Here is a 25,088-nt window from a genome sequence, read left to right as displayed (position 1 = left end):
CGCGCAAGATTCTGATTCGGACAATTGGACTGCTTGCATAACAGCGAGCTAACGACTTTTGTAATCGACCAAATGGATTGACAAGCAGGTGAGGGAATTATCAGACTCCATTAAAGTTGCTAACAAAACAAGCAGTAGATTAATCGATACACAATGACAAATGGGAAAGGGACAGAGAGAAAGAAGTCGCCATTCACAAACGCCCCAAACCGTCACTGTCTTGCAAGCGGTCTCCAATCTCTCAATGAAATGGGCTTCGCTAGATTTGTTTACCAGCTGGGCTCTGCCTTCTGGGAAGTTTGGTAAAGCCCGCTCGGCTGCCCAGCAACTGTTTAGTATGTGTCAGTGACTATTGGCACCCCTCTCTGAAACTCTCTTGCAACCCCTCTTCTTTAACCACCCTATTAAAATAGAGTAAAAATAACATAATTTCGCACAAAACCTGACAAAGGTAACCTTAATCAAGCCTACTCCCAAATTCAGATTTAATGTTTCATCTTTTTCATCATTACAATTAAACATAATAAAAAAAAATTTGTTTACAAATAATAATGAAGAATAATATTATTTCTAGACCTATAGAGATTGATACCAAAAATACTGCCGGCTTGCTCCTCATCTCCGTTTTTGTGTTTTCTTCTTTTTATCAACCGTTTTGGAGCCCGATTCCACAACTGGTAATTATATATTTTATATTTTTCACATCAATAACACTTTTCAACAATGTTTATTATTTTTCAAACCTACTTTGTCAATGATTAAAATATTTGTATTTAGTATTGTTTTGCATTAACATGCAGCTGAGTAATACGGAGAAGAACGAAATATGATAAAACACACTGCCACCTTTATTTGCATATTATGGTAATTTCATTTTTTTTGTTTAAAAAGGAAAGATTATTTTATAAATCAATTTTTTTTTTCAAAGCCATATGTGTATATATATATATATAACTTTTGAAAGGAGGGAATTATAGGTATCCGTCAAAAAAGATTTTTTCACTTTATATTTTTTTAAGGAAAAGGAGAAAAAACAAATGTGATTCAAATGAACTAAAAAAAATAAAGAATGAATTTCTCTTATACTATAAAAGAGACATGCAATAAAAATAGTCTTATTTATAAAATTTTTATTGAAAATAAAAAAAAATTCAAAACTAGAAACATTTCAATTATTAAAAAAAAAAGAGAGAAATGTTATATTACTTAACTATTTTTTTATATAAAATAATTGTCGAATGGAAATGGTAGTTATATGAATAGCATACAGTGGATTTTTTTAAGGGGAAAATAAAAAATTAAAATATTGAAAAAGAGAACAGCCCGAACCCAAAATCTCGTCTTGCTGAAATCACCGCTCACACGAAACTCAAATTTCCCAAATACAAACCCTAACTGAAACCCTAAACTGAACGAATACGATCAATTTTTGAACCCAAAGCAATCCATGAAAGATAAAGTATAACGAAACCCAAAAATTTGGGGAAATTGGACATGGACGCCAAAGACATCCTGGGAATTCCGAAGACTCAGTTGCCAACAACACAAGAAAAGAAATCGCGCCCACAGAAAGAACCACAAAGAAAACCCGATGGCATTTCTCGCGAGGTAATTTATACTCTTCTCGTATAATCAATTATACGCAACGTACAGCCACGTGGTTGCTGATGTTGCTACTCTCCTAAATTTGGTGTTGATTGTAGGTTTATGCGCTTACTGGTGGTTTGGCACCGCTTATGCCATCAATTGACGTATCTCAGTTGAAGAAACGACCGCCTTCCGATGAGAAGGTTTATTTTCTTAGTATCAACTTTTTGCATTTTGGAATGGTCAATGATGTCTTGAATTGCTGCAATTTGTATAATCTAAAAGAATCGATCCCATGCATTCAGATTACTTGGCAGTGGCTTCCTTTCACGAATTCTGCACGAAAAGATAACTTGCAGCTCTACCATTGGGTAGGTTTCGGTAATTTTTGGAAGTGCTTTCATGAACTGGGTAAGCGGTCATTTTTAATGTAGGGTGTTGTTTATAACATTTTTTTTAAATTTTTTTGGTGTTTCGCATGCTTTTCAGGTCAGAGTTGTGAATGGTGTCCCACCTACGGGTGACTACTCTTTTGCCAAGTATAACAAGGTATTGCAATTTTCTCTCTTATTTGCTTTGTTTCTTTAATTTTATTTCTATGGCTGAATCTATTTATTTGTTTGGTATGTATGCAGTCCGTTGATGTTGTCAAATACACTGATGAGGAGTATGAGAAGTATTTAACTGATCCTGTAGGTATCAACTCAATATTGAATCTTGTTTATTATCAAAATCTATGACAACCAGTGCCTATAAGTTTGAAGAGGAAATGTCTATTGCTTTTCATTTTTTGATATCATGCCAATAATATTTGGTTAATTATTTTTTGTTCCATGTCTTTTTTAGATGTGGACCAAAGAGGAGACAGATCAATTGTTTGAGTTGTGTGAAAGGTTTGATCTCCGCTTCATTGTTATAGCTGACAGGTTTCCATCATCTCGGACTGTGGAGGAATTGAAGGATCGTTACTATGGTGGTAATTTATCTTTTTGTTGACTGTCATTGGTTGCTTGCTGTTTATATGGCTTTCCCCTTTTTATTTTTTATTTTATATCAAACTATAGTTTGATTGAATTCCAAATTTGTTCAGTGTATTGTAGACATTGTATGAACTCGTCTTCAGGGACTTTTCTGATTACTATTGATGATTATAATACCTTTTATTGTGCAGTATCCCGAGCTATTCTGATCGCTAGGGCTCCATCTCCTACCGATGTTTCAGGCCATCCTCTTGTTAAGGTGAATGTTACACTGTTATAATTTTGAGGTATTAAAATAAAGAAGAAAATAAATTTTTTTCTAGCTTGCAAATTATGTTTAGTCGGTTATTACTGATAATGTTTTTCAAAGTTTGCTATATAGTGTCATTATTAATTTGTACTTTTTCACATTTCCCAATGTAGGATCCCTACAATGTTTCACAGGAGGTAGAACGGAAGCGTGCACTGTCTATGGTACTCTCTCAGACAAAACATCAAGAGCGTAAAGATGCTGAGGTTTTTATTTTACTTGACAGTCTCTTTAGTAACTCAGTAACATCACTGTTTCTGGCAAAGATGTGAATTCAGACTGGTCAATAAGTTATCTGCAATTTATTTTCTCAGGTTTTGGCTGAAGCAAAAAGGATAACTGACTCACGGATGGCATCACGGGTAGGTGTTGGAAATGAATTGTTGTTAAGCTTCTTTCCTATAATGATTCACGTTTGCAACTGAATAGGCAGATTTGTATTATTCCAAGCAGAGATGAGAATCATATTCTTGGGGTGAAATTTTGACCAAAAAATCTAAGAAAAGTCAAATAAATTGTTTATAATTGGTGTTTTTCCCTTTTTTTTTTGGGTTTGTGATCATCATATTTTGATTGATTTCTAAACTGTTGTCATTCTGCCTATGGGAACATTTATGTTTAGTTTTTGTCTAAGGGTTGATCAATAGTTTTCTGCTTTTTCAGGCTGCTGAAGAGCCTGAGATGCCTGTTGCATCTCATGTGGGTTCAGAAAGTGCAGACAGGGCTGTTGTTCTGGGTGATACTGTATCACCTTCATCCAATATTCAGCTTCCCTCAGCAACAGTTGTACCTTCGACTTCAATAATTGCTGATAGTGCCTCTACTCTTGCTTCTCTGCGAATGGTATGCTGAACGATTGTTTCCTATTTATGTCCTGTCTCGCCCGCTCCACACTGTAACACCACCGCCAACACCCATCCCCAACCCCCCCCCCCCCCCCCTCCCTTCCTTCTTTCCAGCAGTTATAAATATGGTTAATGGAAGAACTAACTTTTAATTACTTGTTTTGTTTACCTTGTGGTTCTGTCATTTTCACATTGAAGGTTTGAATAGAGGTTATCACTAATTTCAGTGGCTGTTTGGAACCCTGTTTTTTTTTCGTTTGTGAAGTTTTATCTCCACTATCCCAGGCCTTGAATGACTTATCTAATGATTGAACATATTTGCAGCTTCGGGTTTATTTGAGGACTTATGCACTTGAGCAGATGGTGCAAGCTGCAAGCTCATCTGCTGGACTTCGAACCATCAAGCGGGTTGAGCAAGCCTTACAAGAGCTTGGGGTTTGTTCCTGCTTCCTGAACTGTGAATGTCATGCATATACTCATTTTTATTGTCACGTGATTTATCATTCAGTGATGTTATTTCTATAATTAGCAATGTAAGATAGTGTTATTCTACTACTTTCTAGTATTCTTCTCTGGAAAGTATGATATATGAAGAAGCTTTAGCCCTTAAGCTTCTTAACATTTTTCTCCTACTATGTATGGGCAATGATAGTTTTACGTTGAGATAAATTTCAGATTCTCATAAAAATTCGAAGCACATGCCTTTTGCCTGTATGCTTGTTTCAGATGAGAGATGGATTTTTTCTTTTTTCTTTTTGTTTTAAATAGTTACATTGGACCCCACCGCACCCCCAAGTTAAACGTATCCCCTTCTTCTTGAAACCTTGACCTCTTGGTTCCACTGCAAGAGTTCAACCAACTGAGCCATCCCTTGGGAATATAGGCATTATTAGATGGCCATATTAAGCATGTGCTTCACTAGAATGCAGGCATTTTACTTAAGGGTGTAACTATCATACTAAATTCTCATGAAGCAGATCTTGAACTTGATTGTAGATTTTTTTGTGACTTTGATTGTGAATATTGCTAGGTTCTCGTCAGGAAGTTCAAGATTTTATGATGAGCATGTCTAATTAAAATTGTGATAATTGGCCTTTGGTAATATTCCTTATGGTTAGTGATTTCAAATTTGCTGAATATGCTTCAAACATGGACAGTATTTTGTGAATATTCTGCATTGTTGAGTATAAGCTCATGTTACATCTTTTACAGGTCAATTTGAAACCAAAAGTTCCAACCAAAGCTGTTTGTGCGGAGCATCTTGAATTAAGAAAGGAAATTTTGACTTTGCTAAATCTTCAAAAGCAGGTACAGCATATCTAAGATTAATTTTCTAGATTAAGTTTTTGTAAAACAAACTGATCACAACATCTGTATATTCTAGTGGCGTTTGTTTTTTTATTTGAAGTTTGAATAGGTCTGAATGCATATATATGAACATGTTTGTTTTTCTTTTTTTAATATTTGATATAGTTTTTGGTTGTTTGATATTTTAAAAGAAAACATCTGAAATATGATAACCTCATAAATATTAATAATATTTATATTCATTTGTTAAATACATGACAAGTGATAAATAAATTGTTTGATTAGTTAAAAAATTTTAGAATGTGTACCTTAACAAAGCATTAAAAATAAAAAATATATTTAATACATATATTTTTCCTATTAATATATGATATTTTTAATGTTATTTTTAGTATATTATATGATTTTTTTTCTTGTTAATTATGTAAGCCAACCAAGAGTTCTTTAATCATTTGAATTAAAATTAATGTATTAAATAAAATTCAAAATTCATTATAAAAATAGTAATTGTAAATACAAAGAGATAGACCTATTATAAAATACACTCACAAAAAATCATATTATGTATAAAATTCTCATCCACAATTAAGAAAAAAAAAGAATGATAGTTAAATATGCACAAAACAAAGGAAAGGGATAAAAAAATAAATAATAAATGGATAATTTATATAATAGAAATAAATATATTTAATAGGGTTATTAATAAGATAGAATATTAAGGTTCCATTTAGATGTTTTGTCATTAAAGTTCCATTTAGATGTTTTGTCATTCAGATAAAAATCAAAATATTTAACTTTGTCCATTCAGACCTAAACATCTTATACTCAGATATAAGTTATTGAAAACAAACAAATTAAAAAATCTAAATGTTTGAAAATAATTAAAATTTGAACTTCAGAGAAAAAACAAACAACCCCTTTGTCTAGTTTCAATTTTATACTATCCTATTATCCTGGGAATGATGATTGATATTATATCTTTCATTTATAGTTGAGCTTATATTTCATCAAATACTTCTTTTTGTACGTATAAGTTTATGTTTGCTCTAGTGTCTTCATCAGTGTCAAGCAATACAAAAGTTTTTGTAGTTTCCTCCTGAGCCTGAAATCTTACACTACGGGGTGTTGGGAGACATTTGGTTGATGGTTACCATGTTGTGAGTCATGTCTGATACTTGAATGTAACTCGGGGGGTATTGTTTATGGTAATGCATCTCGCAAGTGCTGCTGTATTCAAATGACAGTCAGCATTATTAGCAACTAAATTGTCTTTCTTAATATGGTGATATTAACCAATTACTATCTCCATTTTGGTTCTTTGGGTTACACATAACAGGCAAATGTGTACCAACTTTGAATAAAAGACGCTAATGCCAGTTCTTAAGAGCTTGTTAGGAAATAATGACATGACGATGTTTCCCTTCGTGTATTGATCTTGACATGTGTAAACTTGCTTCATTTAGTTGCAATATAAGGAGGCAGAAGGTTCATCTTATCGTGATGGTTCATACATAGATATGCCAGGCACCCCGAAGGTTGGTCTTCTTATTTTTGATTTTTTTTTTTTTTAACAATGTCTTGTTTTTGTTATTTAGGCTTTTGTAATATAAGCTTTGCTGTCCTAATATTTGAAATTCTGAGTGATTTTGTAACGTTCACAGCGGTCACAACGTGCTGGAGATCAGGATCGGACATTTGTTCCTGAATCCATAAATTTTGGAGGTAAAATACTAATTGATCTCAATGTTTGGCTCTTTTCTTCAGTATATTCATTGTATGAGTCTATAAAATGTATAAGCTGTCTGTTATTGGTAAATTCAAAATTTCATTTGGATTTCAGGGGAAAGGGTTGGCAAGAGGGACCAGAAACGCAAGGTAATATTGTTGTTGTATATGGTTACGCTATCATGTATAATATTATTTCTACTTCTTTCCTCAAACTTCTTGTGGAATTAATATCTTCTTCCTTTAATATGTGAATCTGAAGGGACCTGGAAGGTTGTCAGAGGCTCCATCATCGCCTGCTCACAAAAGGCCAAGAAAGAAGGCCTCAGATTTATAAATTTTTGGAGGTGAATTGTTGTATAAAGTTCACTGTGCTTGAAGTTGGGAAGTATTGAGGTACACCAGAACAATTATGCTCTCCAATCAGTGGAGACTCTATCTATTAAAGGTCCCAAATGATGTTGTTGTTGGAGGCATGTTGGAAAATCCGAAAAGGTGATCAACAACATGATACACAAGTGATTGGTTAATGTTATGATAGGAAGATGATTATGTAGTTGTATTTATTCGAATCATATATTTTCATCATTCTTTTTTCTTTTTTCGAATTAGTTAAATTTGATTGTACTTTGTGTCTGAAAGGTGCAGTGCTACGTATTGTAGGCTTTTAGCAAAGACTCAAAATATCACGCAGGCAATGATACTAAGAGAAAAAGAAAAAGATGAGGAGAGAAACCACTTGAAGAAAAAGGATTAAAATAAAAAAAATAAAAATGGTGGAGAAAATCCTACCATGAGATAATTATCACATGACTATTTGAGTTTTAGATCTTATTTGAAATTGAGGTGTTGTAATTTTTAAACTACAATTGTTTTGAAAAAAATTATAATTATAAAATAAAAAGTTAATATGTAATAAATATAATTTTTAAATAATAAATTTAATAAAATTGTTAAAGATATAATAAATTTTTTATTATAGAAATAAAAAATTATATCAATATAATTTTAAGCTACAATAATTAATATTTATTAAATATTTTAATGCCAAAATTTCCCTAATTTCAATCCCAAGTGAGTAGGCTTGGCAAAATGCGGGTCCGATCCGAGTTTTGGTGTTGTTCGGGACCGCACCGGATGAGTGAAACACAAGACCGAACCCGGGTTAAAACCCGATTTTTTCGGGTGCAGGTCGGGCTCAAGCCAACACCCCCTGGGCCCGAGTTCGGATTTTTGATCTGGGTTTCTAAGCCTGCATGAGATAACTTCAATTTTTTCTTTCGTTTCTCTAACAATGCAAATTTTACAAAAAAATTGTCAAATAAACTTATTCAATCTCAAACTTTAAAAAAGAAAATAGTCAAATACAAATATATACCATATTAACAATGCAAATTTTACACAAATAATAAATAAAAATTATTTCAATCTACTTTCAAATACCTAAATTCATCCAATTTTTAATCTAAACTCATTCAATCTATATATAAAAAAAAAAATTTAACAACACAATAAATCTAAATAACATTCAATATATCATAAATTAATAATTATATATTTATATATATATATATTTTTAATTTATTAAGAAACCGAGTTTGGGTTCCGGGTTTTTGGTGTTGAGCCCGGACCCGAAAATATCCGAGGGTTGAGAATTTCAAACCCGAATCTGATTTTTTGTGTACCGGACCGGATTGCCCCGGGTCCGGTCCCGGCGGGCTTTTTTGACCCCCCACCGAAGTAAGGCTTTATTTTGGGGGCAACAGAATCTGCTTATGGGTTGAGACCGTTGAATGAAATTTTGCTACGTGTCCCACCTAAGACTTATTATAATAACTTTGTAGGCCCCCATGATAACAAACTTGTGCGGTCTAGATTTGATGATGGATGGTCCTTCGAAGGTCCAAAAACTGAAAATGCACTGCCAACTGAAACTACGGACGTTTCAGAAAAAATGAAGAAAGCAGATGACGTCCTTCTAACTTGGCAGTTGACAAAGAGAGGAGAAGAAGATGCACGCCGTCGCCCTTGTTGCCTTGAGCGGCTCTCGCTTTCTTGCCAGTCCCAGTCCCACTCTCTTTCTTCATACAAATGCAAATGCAAAAAGCAGAAATTATAGCTCTAGACCTTTTTGCAGATGCTGTCTAAGGAGGAAGCAGAACAGGCAAAGTCTCAGCAAAACTTGGCCATCCATTTCACTCGCACTGTTTAGTGCAGGCTTCTTTCTGGGTCCCGCTATTGATGGACTTCATTCTAGGGTTAATCTTGTGGTATACGAAAATGGGTCAATCAACGTTGGTCCACTTCACACAAACATCTGGGTACTGTTTTCCACAGTTCATCATTTAGCTCATGCTTTGTTGATATAGTTGAAGTTACTGAATATGCAGATTGTTTAAGTTTGTTTAATTTGTTGGCAGGTTCCTCCTCTGCTTGGATTGTTTTATTGCACTGTTGGGTTGCTGCAACTCTTCTTGGATGACACTGACAGTGACAGGGCCTCCTCGGAGTCGGAGGTTCCTGATGATGGGAGCCTTCAGAAGACAGTTTTTGCACTTATGTGAGTATAATTATTATTTTTTTCAATCATTTTTCGGGTTTCTAGTGACTAGTACCTTATCTACCTATTGACATAACATATCTAAGCCAACAACATAGACAATTTCTCTTTTCATTTCCAATATGTATCAACAAAGCTAATTACATTAACACTAATCATTCATATATTATATCACTGTTGATCTACTTATACATTCTTCTATAATGTAGAACACTCCTTCTATTCATAGAATTAAGTGCTGAACTGTATAAAGCTGGAGTTGGAGACAACATTGAGGCCTACATATTATTTGCAGTAGCAGAGCTTATATGGTTTTCCCTGGATAGGACTTGGCTCGGGTTTACCCTGGCATCTATTATAGGCCTAGTCTGTCCACTGGCTGAGATTCCCATAATGAAGTACGCATGCCTAATTTCGTAAAAGCTTATAAGAAAAGCAAATGATTCAAATCAATTTTAGGCTTTGACTGATCTGTCTCCGATTCTTTCTTTTCAGGCTTTTTCACCTTTGGTATTACCCAAAAGCAAACATTGAAATCCTTGGCCAGGTAATGTATTGCAATGCCATAGCAAAAAGCTAAATTGGTTAAAACTTTTTTTGATTCCAACTATAGATTTGTTTCCACATTGTACGCAGGGATTGGTCGCCTGGACAATCACTTGCTACTTTGTGTACACACCGTTTCTCATTAATTTATCACGCTGGCTGAGATCAATCGTAGTTGCTGCGGATTCAGAGGGCAAATCTACATAGGTGATGTGCTAAGAATTTGTCAAAAGTTTCAAACCAGAGTTTTCAAGAAGAGCAAGGGAAAGCCTTGGAAGCACAGATCATAGGCTTAAATGAACCATTCGGAATTCACAAACTTTATTTATATAACAATCTAGAAACAGATTTTCTGATATACATTGTTTTATCTATTACTACTTCAACCTAATTCACAGATGCTAGACATCTTTTTAACATTGGCATTAATTTGCGCCAATAAGGAGTCTGATTCCTATCTTCAATCCTTGGAAAGCCTTTCAAGTTGTGCTGTTATCTCAACATGATGAATTCTACCAAAAACCAAGTAAATAATAAGCCAAAAATAACAACTTTATCCAAACAACTCTTGCAGACAAGATAATTTAGAAATACATATTAGTTATTCAGCGAATGTTTTCAAGGTTCGACATTCTCAACCGGAGGAGTGAGACACCCTGAATACAAGAAGTATACGCATGTCAATAAATCAGCCACAAACCCAAAACTCATTGTAAACAAGTGATCTTGAACCTCATAAAATGTACAACAGATTGTTTTTACTTTTGAGTCTATGATACTAAGAGCAACCTAGTCAGTGAAGACAACATTCTCAATATCTGGGAACTTCTCTTTGATGGCTGCTCTAATGCCCGATGCAATGGAATCAGGCCCCACATACTTTACAATGCAATCCCCACTCTCAACAGATAACACTTCCACGCTTCCACCATAATTCTTAATGGCAGGTCTCAGTATATCAAGGTGACCATTTACTGCCTGCATTCACAAAACATGCAGAACGCTCAAGTCTCACAAAGGAACTGCAGTAGTGTAGTAATATCTTTTATCACTTATCAGACATAAAAGTAGAGCACTCACCTCAACTGTGGTCTCTCTTACTTCTTCATCATACACTTGGCGGATATCCTTGATTGCATCTCCAAATTTTTCCTTCAATACTCTCTCAATTCCCATCGACATGGTTGTTGTTGAGCTCGGGCAGCTGCCACATGCTCCTGTTGATCAATCTAACATCAGCAAAATCTCTGTTTGGATAATGATTAAAGACTTTATCTATTCATTCTGAAAATCCATCAAGTCCCTTTTTTCCACTCCTATCACCACTTTATAAAAAGCTGCAGCCCTCAAATTGTTATACAGAGAGTTTGAAATGGTGATCTCCGGAGACAATCAGCAGCTAGACAAGGTAATTCTATGCCCCTAATATGGTCCATCTATTGGTAAAAGAAACAGATTGTTTCTTCCTTTCCCTTGCCCATAAAAGAGCGACAGAAGTTAAATAAGATCTTTTAAATTCAGTGCACCAGCCTTTCAAGCTTTTACATTGATCGGACTGGTTTCCTTTGTACTTAAACTAACTCCCACTACACCAAATGCTTATCACAAATGTGGTGCCTCACCCCTTAGGGCTAGGTTTTGGGGTTGAGAGAGGACTCAGGCCGCCTAACATGCACAAGCAAGCTTCACAAAATCCACCATAATAACTTTGTTTCATAGAAATATACTACTAATCCACAAGATATTTCACTCAATTCCAACACCAAAAAAATAAGTTTTCTCTAATAACTCCAAAAAAAAAAATGAATGATTTTAGATGTCTTGAATTCTCGGTAGAATGCTAATAACAACTATATTCTTCATTCAATGCAAACGCAGAGGCAAACAAGTTCAAAAATTTCATGGAGTTTATTCACCTTGGAGCTTGACAGAGACGACGCCGTCTTCAACGGAAACAACGTCGATGTTTCCTCCATCGGCGATCAAATAAGGCCGCACGTCTTCGAGAACAAGGTCGACGTTTTTAGCCGTGAGGTCGAACTGGTGGGCGGAGTAGAGGCCAGGTGATGAGCCAGCGGGCGCGCTTGGGTTCGAAGCTCGTATCGCTGTTTCATGCGATCCGCTTTTTTGCAAGACTGAATTTTTTGGTTTAATTGATATGAATTGTAAGCGTTCATTGAACTTTGTTGGGAATTGGCTTTTTGAAGAGATCGTCGGCGTCTTTGATATTCTGGTGGCTGCTGTTAGGCTTAGACACGCCATTCTTTTGCGGCTTTTCTGATATTTTTTTTTCCCCAAAAAGGCTGTTTAAAAACAAATCTTGGACATATATTCTCTTAACATTCTTATTTATTTATTTATTTTATATGATACGTTTTTAAATTGTAGGATTGTTTCTTAAACCATATAATTTTATAATTCATTATAAATTAATTTATTTTTAAATTATAGAATTGTTTCTTAAACTGTATAATTTTATAATTTATTATAAATTAATTCATTTAAATTACACGAGTTAAGAGTGTGTTTATATTTTAAAAAATATGAACACATGAGAATAATTTTTTTTGTCATATAAAACTTAATGAAAACACTAAATAAAAAATATAAATTTTAATACATTATTTTTTTTAAAATGTATTCTCACTTTTCATATAGGATTATTTCTATGCCGGATTGTTTTTTTTTTTTTGTGGTCATTGTTTTGGGCCCACAGATTCGTGGGATATTTATTGTGCCCCTCAACTTAATTACTGATAGATACCTGGAAAACAATTAATCTCATTAATACACTAATAAATAACAATTAATCTCATTAACGGCAGTAAGTCACAATTGTTTTCCAAGGATTGAAGTGGTTAGCTTATCACACACATCATTAAAAATTTCAAAACACGTACAATTAGTTTTTAAATATTGTTTTGATTTTTCAGGATTCAGGTTTTAGAAAGCAGATTATACTTTTATCCACAACACCTCAAAAAATAATGGTCGTTAATTTACAGAAATTGAAAACCTGCATTGACTTTCAAAATTTAAGAATATATCATCATCACTGATTAAAAAATATAATTTATTTAAACAATCAAAATTATTGAATGAACAACTTAAAAAATTAAAATTCAATTCCCCAAAAAAAAAAAAAACCCTTCCATGTCCATCCCGCCAAAATCCGTATTAAGAAACCATTAAAAAAAGAAAAAGAAAAAGAAAAGAAAGTGTACATATCATCGATTATCGATTAAAGCTGTTAAAACTTTACCGGGTTTTGCCCGCTCAGTAAAAAGGAAACAAAAATTAAAATAAAAATAGAGCACGGAGAGAAAAACCCTAGGGTTTTCAGCAAGTTAAGGGACAAATCCAAAATGGTGTCCTCGGACACCGAATCTCAAATTCAATTCAGTAAAGGCACGGAAGTCGAAGTGACAAGTGATGAGGAGGGATTTCGAGGCGCATGGTACCTGGCCACTATTCTCGAGTCACCTCCCAAATCGGCTTCAAAGAAGCGCAAGAAAGCTCTGATTGAGTACAAGTACTTGGTCACTGAAGACGGGTCGGGTCCACTAACTGAGTACATAGACCCGGCTTATATTAGGCCTTTGCCACCTCAACAAGAGGGCGGTGAGGACGTTTTTGAGTTAAACGAAGTCGTCGAGGCCAATTATCGAGATGGGTGGTGGACTGGCACTGTGAGGAAGGTTTTGGATAACGGGAAATTTAGGGTTTGTTTTGATAACCCGCCTGACGTAATTGATTTTGAGGCCATAGATTTGAGAGTGCATTATCAATGGGTTAATGGCAAGTGGGTCCGACCCGAAAAGGAGGTTTGTAGCTGCTCTGGATTTGTTTTAGGCGTTCTTGAAAACCCAAAATTTTTTTAATGTTTTTTCAAGAAATAAATTCTTTGGTTTGTAAAATATGAGCTAAAGTAGTTGTCTTGATGGGTTTTATCGCGTAGGTTTTTGTGTTTTTCTAACTAGTTCTGGTGCATGCCGGTATTTTTACAAAATGTGAACCATATAGGGTTTTTTCCTTGTATTAGGAGGCAAAATCTCAGCTTACCAATGTTGTTTTGTACTTTTATTCGAGTTTGTGATTTTTCTGGTATGCATAGGTGTGAAAGCGGCATGGAGGTTGGGTGGAACCATTGCATGTTGCTTTGCATCTAAAGGAAAGAGCTTGATGCTCAAAACTCTGTTTCATTCTTGTGAGATGCTGGTGTCCAGCCTCCGTGCAAGAAATAATCACCATGGTTCACTTATTTTACCTTGTTGATTCTCTGTTTGCACTCATGCATAGTTTGATCTGTTTGGAGTCTATTAGTATTCATTGTATGCATATGTATTCCCAATTAATGGATATATTCCAAGTTAGTTGCAAAACAGAAAGATATTGTGATTCTTTCGTGGATGCTGAAATATGCTATTAGTGCATGAGCCCGGAGGTTTACCTGAATCCTTTGTTAGTTACTGCACTATCTAACTGTCACTTTGCGACATTTTCATGTTCGATATTTTTCTTTTGTAAAATTTTGCTACCATGCTATTTGCTATTAGTGCATGAGCCCAGAGGTTTACCTGAATCCTTTGTTAGTTACTGCACTATCTAACTGTCACTTTGCGACATTTTCATGTTCGATATTTTTCTTTTGTAAAATTTTGCTACCATGCTATTTTCTACTTTCACTTCCCCAAGCTGTAGTTGAATATGATCTGCCTATATTATTGGTAGCGTTATATTCAAACATGCTGCAGTTGACTTTGGTTCTGTAGTAGTGATATTCTTTTTTAATTTCATTTCTTAAAGCAATCAACAGGATCAATTTTTAGTCCTGGGACAGCAGTGGAAGTGAATCTTGATAACAAAGAAAGCTTACGTGATGTCTGGTTCCCTGCAATTGTCATTAAAGAAAATGTGGATGGCACTTTCTTTGTGAAGTATCAGAACTCAAAGAACAGTGAGGAGGCTGCAACAGTTAAAGTGACTCTGGATTCCCAACATATCCGACCTCCTCCTCCTCGTTACGTGGACAGAAATTACGAGTTGCTGGAAAAGGTTGATACATCTTATGGTTTTGGCTGGCGGGCTGGAGTAATTACTAAAGTTCTTGCCGGTCGAAGGTATAATGTATTTTTCAAGCATGGAAATGAGGATAAAGAACTTAGTCATTCAGAAATAAGACCACATGTGGAATGGACTGGCGGCAACTGGATTAGTAAATCCAAGGTATCATCTTTTCTTTAGTCGGGGTACTCTTGGGGTATTGCTTTTGTTGGAAATTCTTCACTAGTGCTTTTCTGTCCATTGTTTTTATTTTTCTGTTGTGAAGAGTGAATTACCTCTATTTGTCAAGCTGCCATTTCTTTTCCTCTTCATTGGAACTACTTTTGTTATTTTGAGTGTATCAGTGGATTGATCTTCTTTCAAGAGGAAGGAAATGATGCTCCACCCTTTGCTGTATACATGTGGAGTCGTGATCAGGTGCGTGTCATCACGCGCATTATTGTGCGTGACACGATTTCATTGGCTGGGCTATGGGGCGCCAGCCAATGATATCATGTCACATGGCCTGTCAGGCACAATAACGTGCGCGACGGCGTGCGCTCATATGCATGTGTCACATATTTTGTGTAAATTGTTGCGTTCTCTTTTAAGGGGTATGGACTTTCAAAGTTAGGTTGTATGCATCTATTCTAGTTTAAAGGTAGAAAGATTACTATCATGTGATTGGGTAGAATTAGTTGTAGTTTTAATGTTCAAATATTTGTTGAAGTTATTGTTTTGTGGATAAAAATCAATGGTGGAGCCACATAGAGACAAGTTAGTTTTTTAGAAAATGTTTTCTAAAATTCAACCAAAAATTTTAGTCCCCAATAAAATTTTTAATTTGTCCCCACCAACATTGGATAATATATAAAAATGTGGGTTTAAAATTACATTATCATCATTAAAATCACTTTGAATGAGTATGATAAATCCAAAATTCTTTTGAGAAAATTGAATTTGCCCCGCTGGGTTTGAATCCTAGCTATGCCACTGAATGGTGTCATTTTTCAGCATACTAAATTAACTGTAAATTGTTTAGCACAAGTGAATAAAAGGAAGACTAAGCTGTAAATTTATGAGATGCGAAACAATGAATGTTGAGAAACAGAGTGATCTAGTCATGCTTCTTATGGGTACTGATCACCTTCCTTGCTAACAATGCTTATACCAAGTGTCTGAATGTCTAGTCTGTTCCTTGTTAGTAGTTCTCTATCTATGTCTGTTGATATTCTTTTTGTCGCTCTAAGTTATTTGACCTGAAAGAAATTTAGAAATTGCTATGTCATTTAATGATGAATGGAATAATGCATTCATCTTAGAATTTTTTGGTATGCATGCTTAATGCTAAAGCTAGAAGAAGCATGAAATTATCTATTTATTGGTAACTTAAGTAATATGTTTGTTCATTCAGGAAATCTTGGTCACTTCTGATTATCAAGAACAGTTAGAGCATGCTCATAATGATTCCAACAACCCTGAGGTAGCTCAAAGACTTGAAAGTTCAGGCTCCGTGAAGGATAAAAGTGAAGAACAAACAGCTTGTTTGACAAACGTTAAGAATCAGATGGAGGACCAGTCAACTCCTATGCATGAAGATTCAGCTGCCTATGCCTTGTCTCCAAGCAAGAAGAAGATAAAGGTGACTAGCTCTAATGGTACTGCTGAGCGTTCACGTCCTATTAAGCAGTTGACTGAAGGAAATGCTGCCGATGCTCCAGCTTCTCATTTAAGGAAGACACAAAATGAAACTGCTAAGGAATCACATGTTGGTTTGGCCACCACAAAGACAGATAGAACTGGAACTAGATGCTCAAAGAAATCTGTTAGTGTTGAACAGCCTTCTGCTAAACCTGAGAGTCCTATCCTGGGAAAGAGAATTGTGAGTTAGTAATCTCTTTTGAAACCTTCAAACATTTTTATATTCATGACTGTATGTTACTTTGGCCTATATGCCCAATCTTTGGTCCGGAGAAACTTGTAAACAAGACACAACTGGTCCTGTGACCATATGTGGTCATCTTATGATTGGATCCATGAGTCAGACTGAAGGGTGAAGCTCTAAATAACTTATTCATGTTATGGAATAAGGTTTTTCTTTTTCGCTCTATTAGTCTTTGGGAGAGCTAATTGGTTCAACTGGTAAAATCTCTTGTGGTGGTACAGGAGGTGAGTTTCGAACCTTCCCACGTGGGTGGAAAGGGGATTGGTTATATGTATGTATACACACACACACACACACACACACACACACACACACAGTCCAATTCAAGCATGTCGAGCGAGAGGTTTAGGAATCAGCAATTACAAAACTGATCTGCCTAATTAATTCTGGGCTGTTAGAGCTCAAGTATTTGTTTCAAGTGTAAAGAAAATTTATTAATTCAGCTAGAGTATCTGTTGGACACCTTGACTTGGAGTATACAGGTTTGAAAGGGGCTGTTTTAAGTGGATACCTATGTTACTCTATGCCATGGCACAACGAGCATAATTTTCATATTTTACCTGTTGCTTTTGCTCACTCTTTTCCTTGCTCATGCAGAAGATTAAGCAACAGAAATTCGGAGTGGATTTTGAAACAGAGGACATTGTAAAAAGGAGGGGAAGACCAAGCAAATTACAAAATAAAAGCTCACCGACTTCAGTCGCTGGTACATGTGTTCATTTATATATTGCATTAATTGGGAAAAGTTTCTGTCAATTAACTGTCCATTTACGGTTTTCAGGTAAGGAGATGACTTCAACGTTAGCTGCTGCTGAACTTAATGAAAATGATGGTAAAAACAAAGAAGTCGAAGTGCCTGTCATCTTAGGATTAGAAGCCAAGGGGATAGAGGGCGCAATGGCTCAAAGTACTTACAAAATATCTGATGAAGTATCATTGAAACTAATTAAGGATCAGAAGAAGAATTTAAATGATTCAGGAGGAGACAGTCCTATGGTAAGCAATCTACTGACTAAATTTCCCACTTGTCTGAGAAAGAAAGAGGGGGCAAACTGCTAAGCAATAAATCAAAGAGTGGAGAACCACCAAGCTTTGTAGACAAGTTATTTAGTTTCTTGGAGGATCTTATTATGACCAATATGTATGATAGCTCCTAATATTTTGAATGATGCTTCATATCATTTAAAATAAGACCAGTCTTGAAATTGTTGACCCTGTTATTAAACTTATTACTTTTCCAGTGAGACAATTTTGATGTGTTTTATGTCGAGAGCTAAAGTGATTGGCATGTCAATCTTGTCATTTTTACCTTGAACAAACATCAGTAAACTGCAGATATTGATTTCATTCTCATAATTTTTCAGCAAAGCATTTTGCTAATGTGATGACTGAATGACCCGTAAGAAGAGATGAAGAAATACTATGCAGTGATTTATATAAAGAAAACCATTGGTTTGCCGACCTTTTTCATTTCTTATAAAATTGTTTAGTCATTTCCTAGCTGGGTAATGTAACCAGGTTGGCTCAGTTGAAACTTGCCATTGCTGTCAGTTTTGGCTAATGCTCCTTAGTAGGTCATTGTTTAGACATTGCATCAAAGATGAAGTTGGAGTTCTCTTTTAGTATCTACCTTCTATTTATTTTTGTTCCATAACGCAATTGTTCTGGTTTTGAAGTTTTTTCTTATGTGGTAAATAAGCAGGCCAAAGGTGGGGGAAGCAGCCAAAGAAGAAAGAGAGGAAGACCGCGCAAATTAGTAGTTTTAAGCCCAAGGGCTCCAGAGGATGGTATATGATAATTTTAAGCTATAACCATTGTTAGATAAATGTTTTAGTTGCTTTCTCTTAAGAGTGGGAACTTTGCATTATGTCTGCAGGTAAGGAGCACAAAGGGGAGGTAGGTGCTCTTCATGAAGTTGTTGTAAAAGATCATACAAATAAAGACGCTGATTTCCCTTCCATTAAAAGATTGGAGTCTACAGGTAAGGGCCTACCACCTGAAAATTATTTTCAAAATCTGAATTACTTAAAAGTGTAGGTTTGTGATTTATCCAGTGATAAACCAAATTATTGTTGGCAACATATTTGTGATTGTGTACGAGATAACATGGAACTGCTGAATGAAGCAGTTGGTGTACTACGAGCAAGTAAAGAAGTTTTCAGGTTCAATTACGAGAAAAATTGCACATAGGCAAAATTTAGGAGAAAAATTGCACATAGGCAAAATTTAGGTAGCTAGAGTGTCGACATGTCTTCTGTGTTAAAAAGTTTTAGTTGGTAAGCATAGAGCTGAAATCTATCCCCACTCCACCTAACCTCCTTACTACTTCATGTGAAGCCTAAGATCCCTTGAATGCTTTTAATATCTGCTGTCAAGAAACATAATTTCTTTTGTGATCCTTTGATAGCCTAGAAGTTGAAATCAAAATTCTTGGAATCTCTGTCTAGCCACTCAAGCCCAAAATGCATTTTAAGTCTGTGGTTTCCATTTCTATTACAATGTTAGCTCAAGAATTCAGTCAAGCATATTTATCTTTGTCTCATTGAGATCTTCACCTAGTAAAGGCATTTTATTTTTCTTCCCTCTTTTTAGTGCTGGAAACTTATATTCATCTAAACGGGCCTGAGTAAAAAGAATTCTGGGGAGGCATACGTTGCATTTTGAACATTGGTTATATCCTAAAGAATAATGATGCTGCAGTTTCTAATTTTGTCCAACAGCTCAATCAACACTTTTTTTTTTTTTAAGCTACCACCTCACATTAAACATACCCTTGGAATTAAACCCTTGACTTCTTGCTTCCACTACTGGAGGTCAAAACATCTGGCCTATCCTTTGGAGATAATCATCGCTGTACAAATGCATTGGTTTATTCTAGGGTTTGGATATATGCTTGAGATAGTCCAATTAATAGGGTAGTCTCTGGTTATATCCTGTCCCTTTTTTTTCCCCCACTTTGGTCTCCCTGTTTTGTGTGTGTGAATTTTGAGGAGCTGAAGCCTCTCTGTACTTGTAGTTCGTCAAGATGCTTTGGGAGCAAAAACAGCTGATATTTCAGAGGTTGATTGCACAACAAAAGAAATTGACATGGCCATTGCTGTAGCATCCAATAACATGGCTGATGATGATCAACCGCTCTCAACATGGATTGGAGGAATGCACTCTTCAAGTGTCGAAGAATTAAGTAAGCTACATGTACATATTAATTCACTCCTAGCTGTTATAATTTGCTTGACAAGTTTTGTTTGTTTTTCTCTCTAGGATTATCGTCTGGTAGGACTGTCAATGGATTGAACGAGGCAAAAGAAAAGCAAATTGACGTTATTATGAAATGTTCTGAAATTGATGCCAAAGGTAGTAGTGATGCAGTAGAGAATCCGGTTTTGCCTTTTGTGAAGAAGTCGCCAATTTGGACAACCATTGAATCTTTTGATGCTTTTCAAATAATGCCCCAAAAACCACATTTCCATCCTTTAAGTGAAACTAAAGAGGAGTACCGTGAAGGATCTGCTGTTGGCATTATGGTGACTTATGCTGGTTTGTTTGAGAAGATCACCATGATGCAATTTGATGATTCTAGAAGCGTATTTGATCGCACCTTGGAAAGTCTTCTGGACTTGGAAAGGCATGGGTTTGATGTTACGATGCTGCGAGGCCGTGTGAATGAATTACTCTCAATTAGAGATGGACAAGGGCGGCTTGTGGATGAATTGAAAGTTGCTGAAAAGGAGATGACAGAGCGTACCAAGGTGAAAAATGAGTTGGGCAAAGAAATCGAAGAGATTAAAAAGAAGATAAATGAGTTAGAGGAACAACTTGATTCAACAAAATTAAGGAAGCAGACACAGGAGAATGAGGTCGCTCGGTTGCAGTCAAATGTTGAAGATATTAAAAAACGGGTTCAGATGGGCCGGAATGATTTTGAAAAAGTAGCATCTGCATCTTGGAAAATCTCATGAAGTGCTTCAGTAATTTTTCTGGTTTAGATATTAAAAAACGCGTTCAGATGGGCCGGAATGTTTTTGAAAAAGTAGCATCTGCACCTTGGAAAATCTCTTGAAGTGCATCAGTTATTTTTCTGGTTTGCTTTCGTTTCTTGAAGCGTAGGTGATTATGAAATCTGTTAACTTCTGTGCATTCATAGGATTGTAATGACTGCTGATATTAGGAATGTTAAAAACTCTCAGCTTGTGTATCAGTATTCAGTTGCTTTGACACACTTATTGTACCTATCTCTCTCCCCCCCCCCCCCCCCCCTCTTTTTAATTTTTATTTTAAATGTTATGCATGGCCAGCAAAGGATCTTTCTGGATCCGACGTCGTTTTTTTTCTTGTTAAACTTCCTTTCAATTATTTTAGCCCTTCCGTTCCGTTCATACGAGTTGTTTTGAATCCAGACTTATTACTGTTTTGAAAGCTACAAATTAATAACATTGTGTAAATGAGCGGGTGGAGCGGAGTCTCACTTCCCTTTAAAGTGGGCAGATTGATTGAGAGTCTCACTATGTATGTGGGGCTTTATTTGTTTTCGTATTTTTAGAGTGAGGTGTAAGATTCTCACTGCAAATATTCTTAACAAAGTTTACAAATTACGATTTTATTATATATAAAATGGACTAAATTTTTTATTCTAAATAATTAAAATAAAATTAATATTTTTTTAAAAATTACATCATTAAAAATATTATTAATAGTAATAATTTTATATAAATAAAATCAATAAGTCATTCTAACGAATATATTTTCTTATTTATTTTTTAATTAAAAGCTACAAATTCATTATATAAAGATAAAATTATAATTTGAAGTAATTTACTTCCAATCCAATACAAAACAAACGCATAATTGAGATTGTGATTGACAATTCACACTCTCATTCTCAGTGCAAGTAAATACCTTATTCATATTCTCATTCTATACTCTTAATCTAATGATTTCCACTCCAATCCGAAAAATAAACACAACATAAAATTTAGGATCCCTCTATAATGCTGTAATTTTTTTTTTACAGCATCAATAATGTATATAATGTAAACCATTAGATTTAATCAATGGTATATAATATTTCTATTAATTAAAAATTTAAGTATTTAAGAATATTGTAATTTCTTAATAAACAGATTTTAAAAAAATGGTATTTTAAATTTAAAAAAAAAAGATAAGAGGTCTGATGGAATTCAATCTCTTTTTTTTTATCTTATTGAATTTACTGTTAGTCTTTCTCAGTTGTATTCTTTTATTTTAAAGTTGAGTTTTCACTTCCGACGAATTATTGAGGTGGACTTCTGCTTGTCTTCAAGTTGCTTTATATAAGCATCAATCAATTCTTGAATCAAAGATTCAAGTTCCATCTTCAATGCAAGCTCTTTCCCACTTTCCCTCAATTGTTTTTTTTTCTTTTAAATCAGTTTTCCCACAGCGATCTTAATCAAACTGCCCAACGCTTCCAACCATGCATGAATGTTCCCCTGCAACATTTCTCCAAAGTCTCTTGAACTAAAGATTCTACAAATTAAGCCAACTTTTCAACTAATTCATTTCATTATCTCTCAATTGAAGCTCAAAACTACATTCTGTTACAAAAGTTCTTCATCATAATGCAACAAAACACTCAAGTATGAATGCCAATAAACCATAACATGTCCATTATCTCAAACGGAATGTAATTCCAGAACAAAGCATTATTCAAAATGTCTTTTTCACTCTGTTTCGATAAATTAGAAAGAAAGAAAAAACTAATTTACCTACAACTTAAATGTTATCTTATTACTAATTAATTAATTATCTACTATATTAAATAAATGGCAGAGATTAAAATACTTAAATCTAAGAATTTATAACACTCACCACCCTATCAATATTCTAAAAGTCTGATAGAGAAATCCCATTTAATAGTGTAGAGAGGGTGGAGTTTATGCTCTCTGTGGCAAGTTAGAATTAGTTGCATCATAGCTCCATCTAGGTTCACTCATGGACCACCTGAGTCCATATTAAGAGTTAAAAAAATGTTCACACCCCATTAAAATCCTTTTAAAACCCCACTTGTATAAACATAATTCCGTTACTAGTCGAAATTACATAGACAGACAAAAAATGAAGTCACTTAAATTAAAACGTCTCCAGTCTCTACACCCAATCAATTATGAACTTTATTATCTTCAAATTTTGATACATAATATGATTAATTTTTTATAAGCTTTAAATTATTTGAAACAATAAAAAAATAAATTATTTAGTGATTGATTTTTATTACGAAAAAGTATGTTTAAAATTTAATTAATTTATTCCATATGATATTTGAATTGAATTAAAACACTATTGTATCCTTTGTCATTTTCTATAATTTTAAATATAAGAAAGTGAGATTTAACAAGAATTTTCATCCGGTGGTCCACTCCCATATTAATGGCCTGTTACTTAGGTGATGGGCTTAACTCCCACAATTATGGTGATCATACTAAATTGGTGCAAGATACATTGTTCGCCATAGTGTGCCTTGTGGTTTGCCATAGAATATGTGGCAAATTTTTATTAATGGAGTTGTGTTGTGGATCCCTATAGTTCCTACGCCAATGAGAGCACAAGATACATGCCGTCGTGCACCATACCATATATATAATTACATATATTTTCAGGTGCGGATGCATATAAAATAAAAAGATAAGCGGACTCTCAAACATTAAAAGATGAAAAATGGTACATTTTATTATTATTTTTTTTTAAAGCTACGTGGGTATGAAATTTGTATTTTAACGATTGCATACGAGAAGCTTTGTTGTCTATTGTAAATGTTTCATTTCGGGATTCTAAATTTTGTAAAAGTTCAAAAAAATTATTAAGTTGTATGATTTAATAGTTTAATTACATTATACTATTAAATTGTCAAGAAAATACTTCTAGAAGCAGCTTATTTTGAAGATTTAGAAACAGTAATTTTTGAAAGCCACAAATTTTGAATCCATGCAGAAAAGCTTGAAGAAAAAAAAAATAATAATAATAATAATTTAATTAGAAAAAGGAGAGGAAGTGGAGCCTATAAATAGAAGGCTTCATTTCCCCTCTCGGCATCCTATTTTTCAGTTTTATTTCCTCATCTTTGGAGAGAAATTGAGAGTTAAGAGTATCAAAATTATAGCTCTCGTCTTAATGATTTGAGATATTGGGAGTATCGGGGTTCTGGGTAGTGAGTCAAACATATTACAATACTTGTAATCCTTATTTCAGTAGTAAAATATTTTTATATGTCTTCGTCTGTGGACGTAGGCTAAAAACCGAATTAAAAGCCGAACCATGTAAATTTCTGGTGTCTGCTCTGTGCTTGTTCTTTATTTTCTTCCAATTTCATTTTAGTTGTGACCCTACTTCACTCATCAATTTTCCAAAATAAACTATAAAGTTTAATTGCTTTCTTTGACTTCAATAAAATATATGATCTTAGACTATATTAGTAACACGTGTGAGCATGCACACACACATGTGCGAGGCAATAACTTAATCTAATATAAAGAAATATATATGAGACCATCCCATCACCTTAGTGTACTGTACTATCTTATGACAGAGTTTTTAGGTCGCAAAATAAGCTGAGTGTTTATATTTAAAATAATTGTAGTCTTACCCTAAAATACATAATTTTATTATGGTCAGTGCTACGTTATGTTAATAGTAACGTACGCCACACACAACAACAATAGTGAGTCCCACCATAAAAATTATTATTGTATGTGGATATATGTTACGATTAACGTAAGGTAGCGGGATTCTTTTATTATATGAGTTTTTCTCATCAAAGTTTATCTCAATCTATCTATCGGGTTATCCCATCATCTCAACACAATTCGATACAAAAAGTATTTCTCAACCTAACATGCCATTTAGTAATTGCATTTCCGGGACGGACTGCCCACGTGTCAGGTCTTGTATGGCCATCTCTTTCTGATTGTGGTCTTTCATTTAATGATCTCTAGCGTAGTAGTTCCAGAGTTGTTGAATTGTATTGATGATGATGATGATGATATCGATGTACTTGAATGAAATGGACTTTTAACACTCAGCTTCTTTCTTTTAAGAATGAAATGGACTTAATACTTAGCTTCTTTCTTCTAAGTAACTTTTTATGTGAAGTGATTATGGATTTTTGCCAATTGTTTGTATGAACAAATGATATATAATTAGAATTTCAAGAATCAATTAATTATAGAGCAGTTCCTTATCAAAAAGAAGTTAGTAGCGCAAGCAA

General features: G+C 34.5%; 4 protein-coding genes across 7 annotated transcripts; 3 read left to right on the top strand and 1 right to left on the bottom strand.

Annotated features, from left to right (window-relative positions):
• The first annotated feature begins 1,283 nt into the window (after window positions 1–1,283).
• Window positions 1,284–7,396, top strand: LOC102615873 (SWR1-complex protein 4). 3 transcript variants are annotated; one of them, XM_006492310.3, is made up of 16 exons: window positions 1,284–1,608; window positions 1,704–1,790; window positions 1,893–1,958; window positions 2,077–2,136; window positions 2,223–2,279; window positions 2,434–2,560; window positions 2,759–2,826; window positions 2,991–3,083; window positions 3,192–3,239; window positions 3,541–3,720; window positions 4,047–4,157; window positions 4,935–5,030; window positions 6,494–6,565; window positions 6,692–6,752; window positions 6,871–6,905; window positions 7,018–7,396. In XM_006492310.3, the coding sequence occupies exons 1-16, from the start codon at window positions 1,495–1,497 to the stop codon at window positions 7,090–7,092; spliced, it is 1,350 nt and encodes a 449-aa protein (XP_006492373.1). In that variant the 5' UTR covers window positions 1,284–1,494; the 3' UTR covers window positions 7,093–7,396. The 3 variants fall into 3 exon arrangements, with proteins under 3 accessions (XP_006492373.1, XP_006492372.1, XP_006492374.1); XM_006492309.3 differs by having other exon boundaries at window positions 1,285–1,608; window positions 2,434–2,563; XM_006492311.4 differs by lacking the exons at window positions 1,284–1,608; window positions 1,704–1,790 and having other exon boundaries at window positions 1,887–1,998; window positions 2,434–2,563.
• A 1,239-nt stretch (window positions 7,397–8,635) lies between these two features.
• Window positions 8,636–10,328, top strand: LOC102616554 (hypothetical protein). Its single transcript, XM_006492312.4, has 5 exons — window positions 8,636–9,076; window positions 9,176–9,315; window positions 9,525–9,713; window positions 9,811–9,862; window positions 9,952–10,328. The coding sequence occupies exons 1-5, from the start codon at window positions 8,768–8,770 to the stop codon at window positions 10,066–10,068; spliced, it is 807 nt and encodes a 268-aa protein (XP_006492375.2). The 5' UTR covers window positions 8,636–8,767; the 3' UTR covers window positions 10,069–10,328.
• A 116-nt stretch (window positions 10,329–10,444) lies between these two features.
• On the bottom strand, window positions 10,445–12,180 carry LOC102615574 (nifU-like protein 1, chloroplastic). The gene is made up of 3 exons (XM_006492308.4): window positions 11,778–12,180; window positions 10,942–11,078; window positions 10,445–10,839 (listed from the first exon to the last, which is right to left on the bottom strand). The coding sequence occupies exons 1-3, from the start codon at window positions 12,121–12,123 to the stop codon at window positions 10,651–10,653; spliced, it is 672 nt and encodes a 223-aa protein (XP_006492371.1). The 5' UTR covers window positions 12,124–12,180; the 3' UTR covers window positions 10,445–10,650.
• An 898-nt stretch (window positions 12,181–13,078) lies between these two features.
• LOC102615295 (hypothetical protein) lies at window positions 13,079–21,077 on the top strand. Of its 2 annotated transcripts, none has more exons than XM_015525189.3 (9): window positions 13,079–13,685; window positions 14,668–15,087; window positions 16,319–16,786; window positions 17,447–17,555; window positions 17,631–17,845; window positions 18,549–18,636; window positions 18,726–18,830; window positions 19,866–20,033; window positions 20,111–21,077. In XM_015525189.3, the coding sequence occupies exons 1-9, from the start codon at window positions 13,227–13,229 to the stop codon at window positions 20,806–20,808; spliced, it is 2,730 nt and encodes a 909-aa protein (XP_015380675.1). In that variant the 5' UTR covers window positions 13,079–13,226; the 3' UTR covers window positions 20,809–21,077. The 2 variants fall into 2 exon arrangements, with proteins under 2 accessions (XP_015380675.1, XP_006492370.1); XM_006492307.4 differs by having other exon boundaries at window positions 13,081–13,685; window positions 18,552–18,636.
• Window positions 21,078–25,088: the final 4,011 nt, after the last annotated feature.

Source organism: Citrus sinensis, chromosome 3 (assembly GCF_022201045.2).
Source record: "Citrus sinensis cultivar Valencia sweet orange chromosome 3, DVS_A1.0, whole genome shotgun sequence".
Lineage (NCBI taxonomy): Eukaryota > Viridiplantae > Streptophyta > Magnoliopsida > Sapindales > Rutaceae > Citrus > Citrus sinensis.
This window is presented reverse-complemented; position numbering and strand designations above follow the sequence as displayed.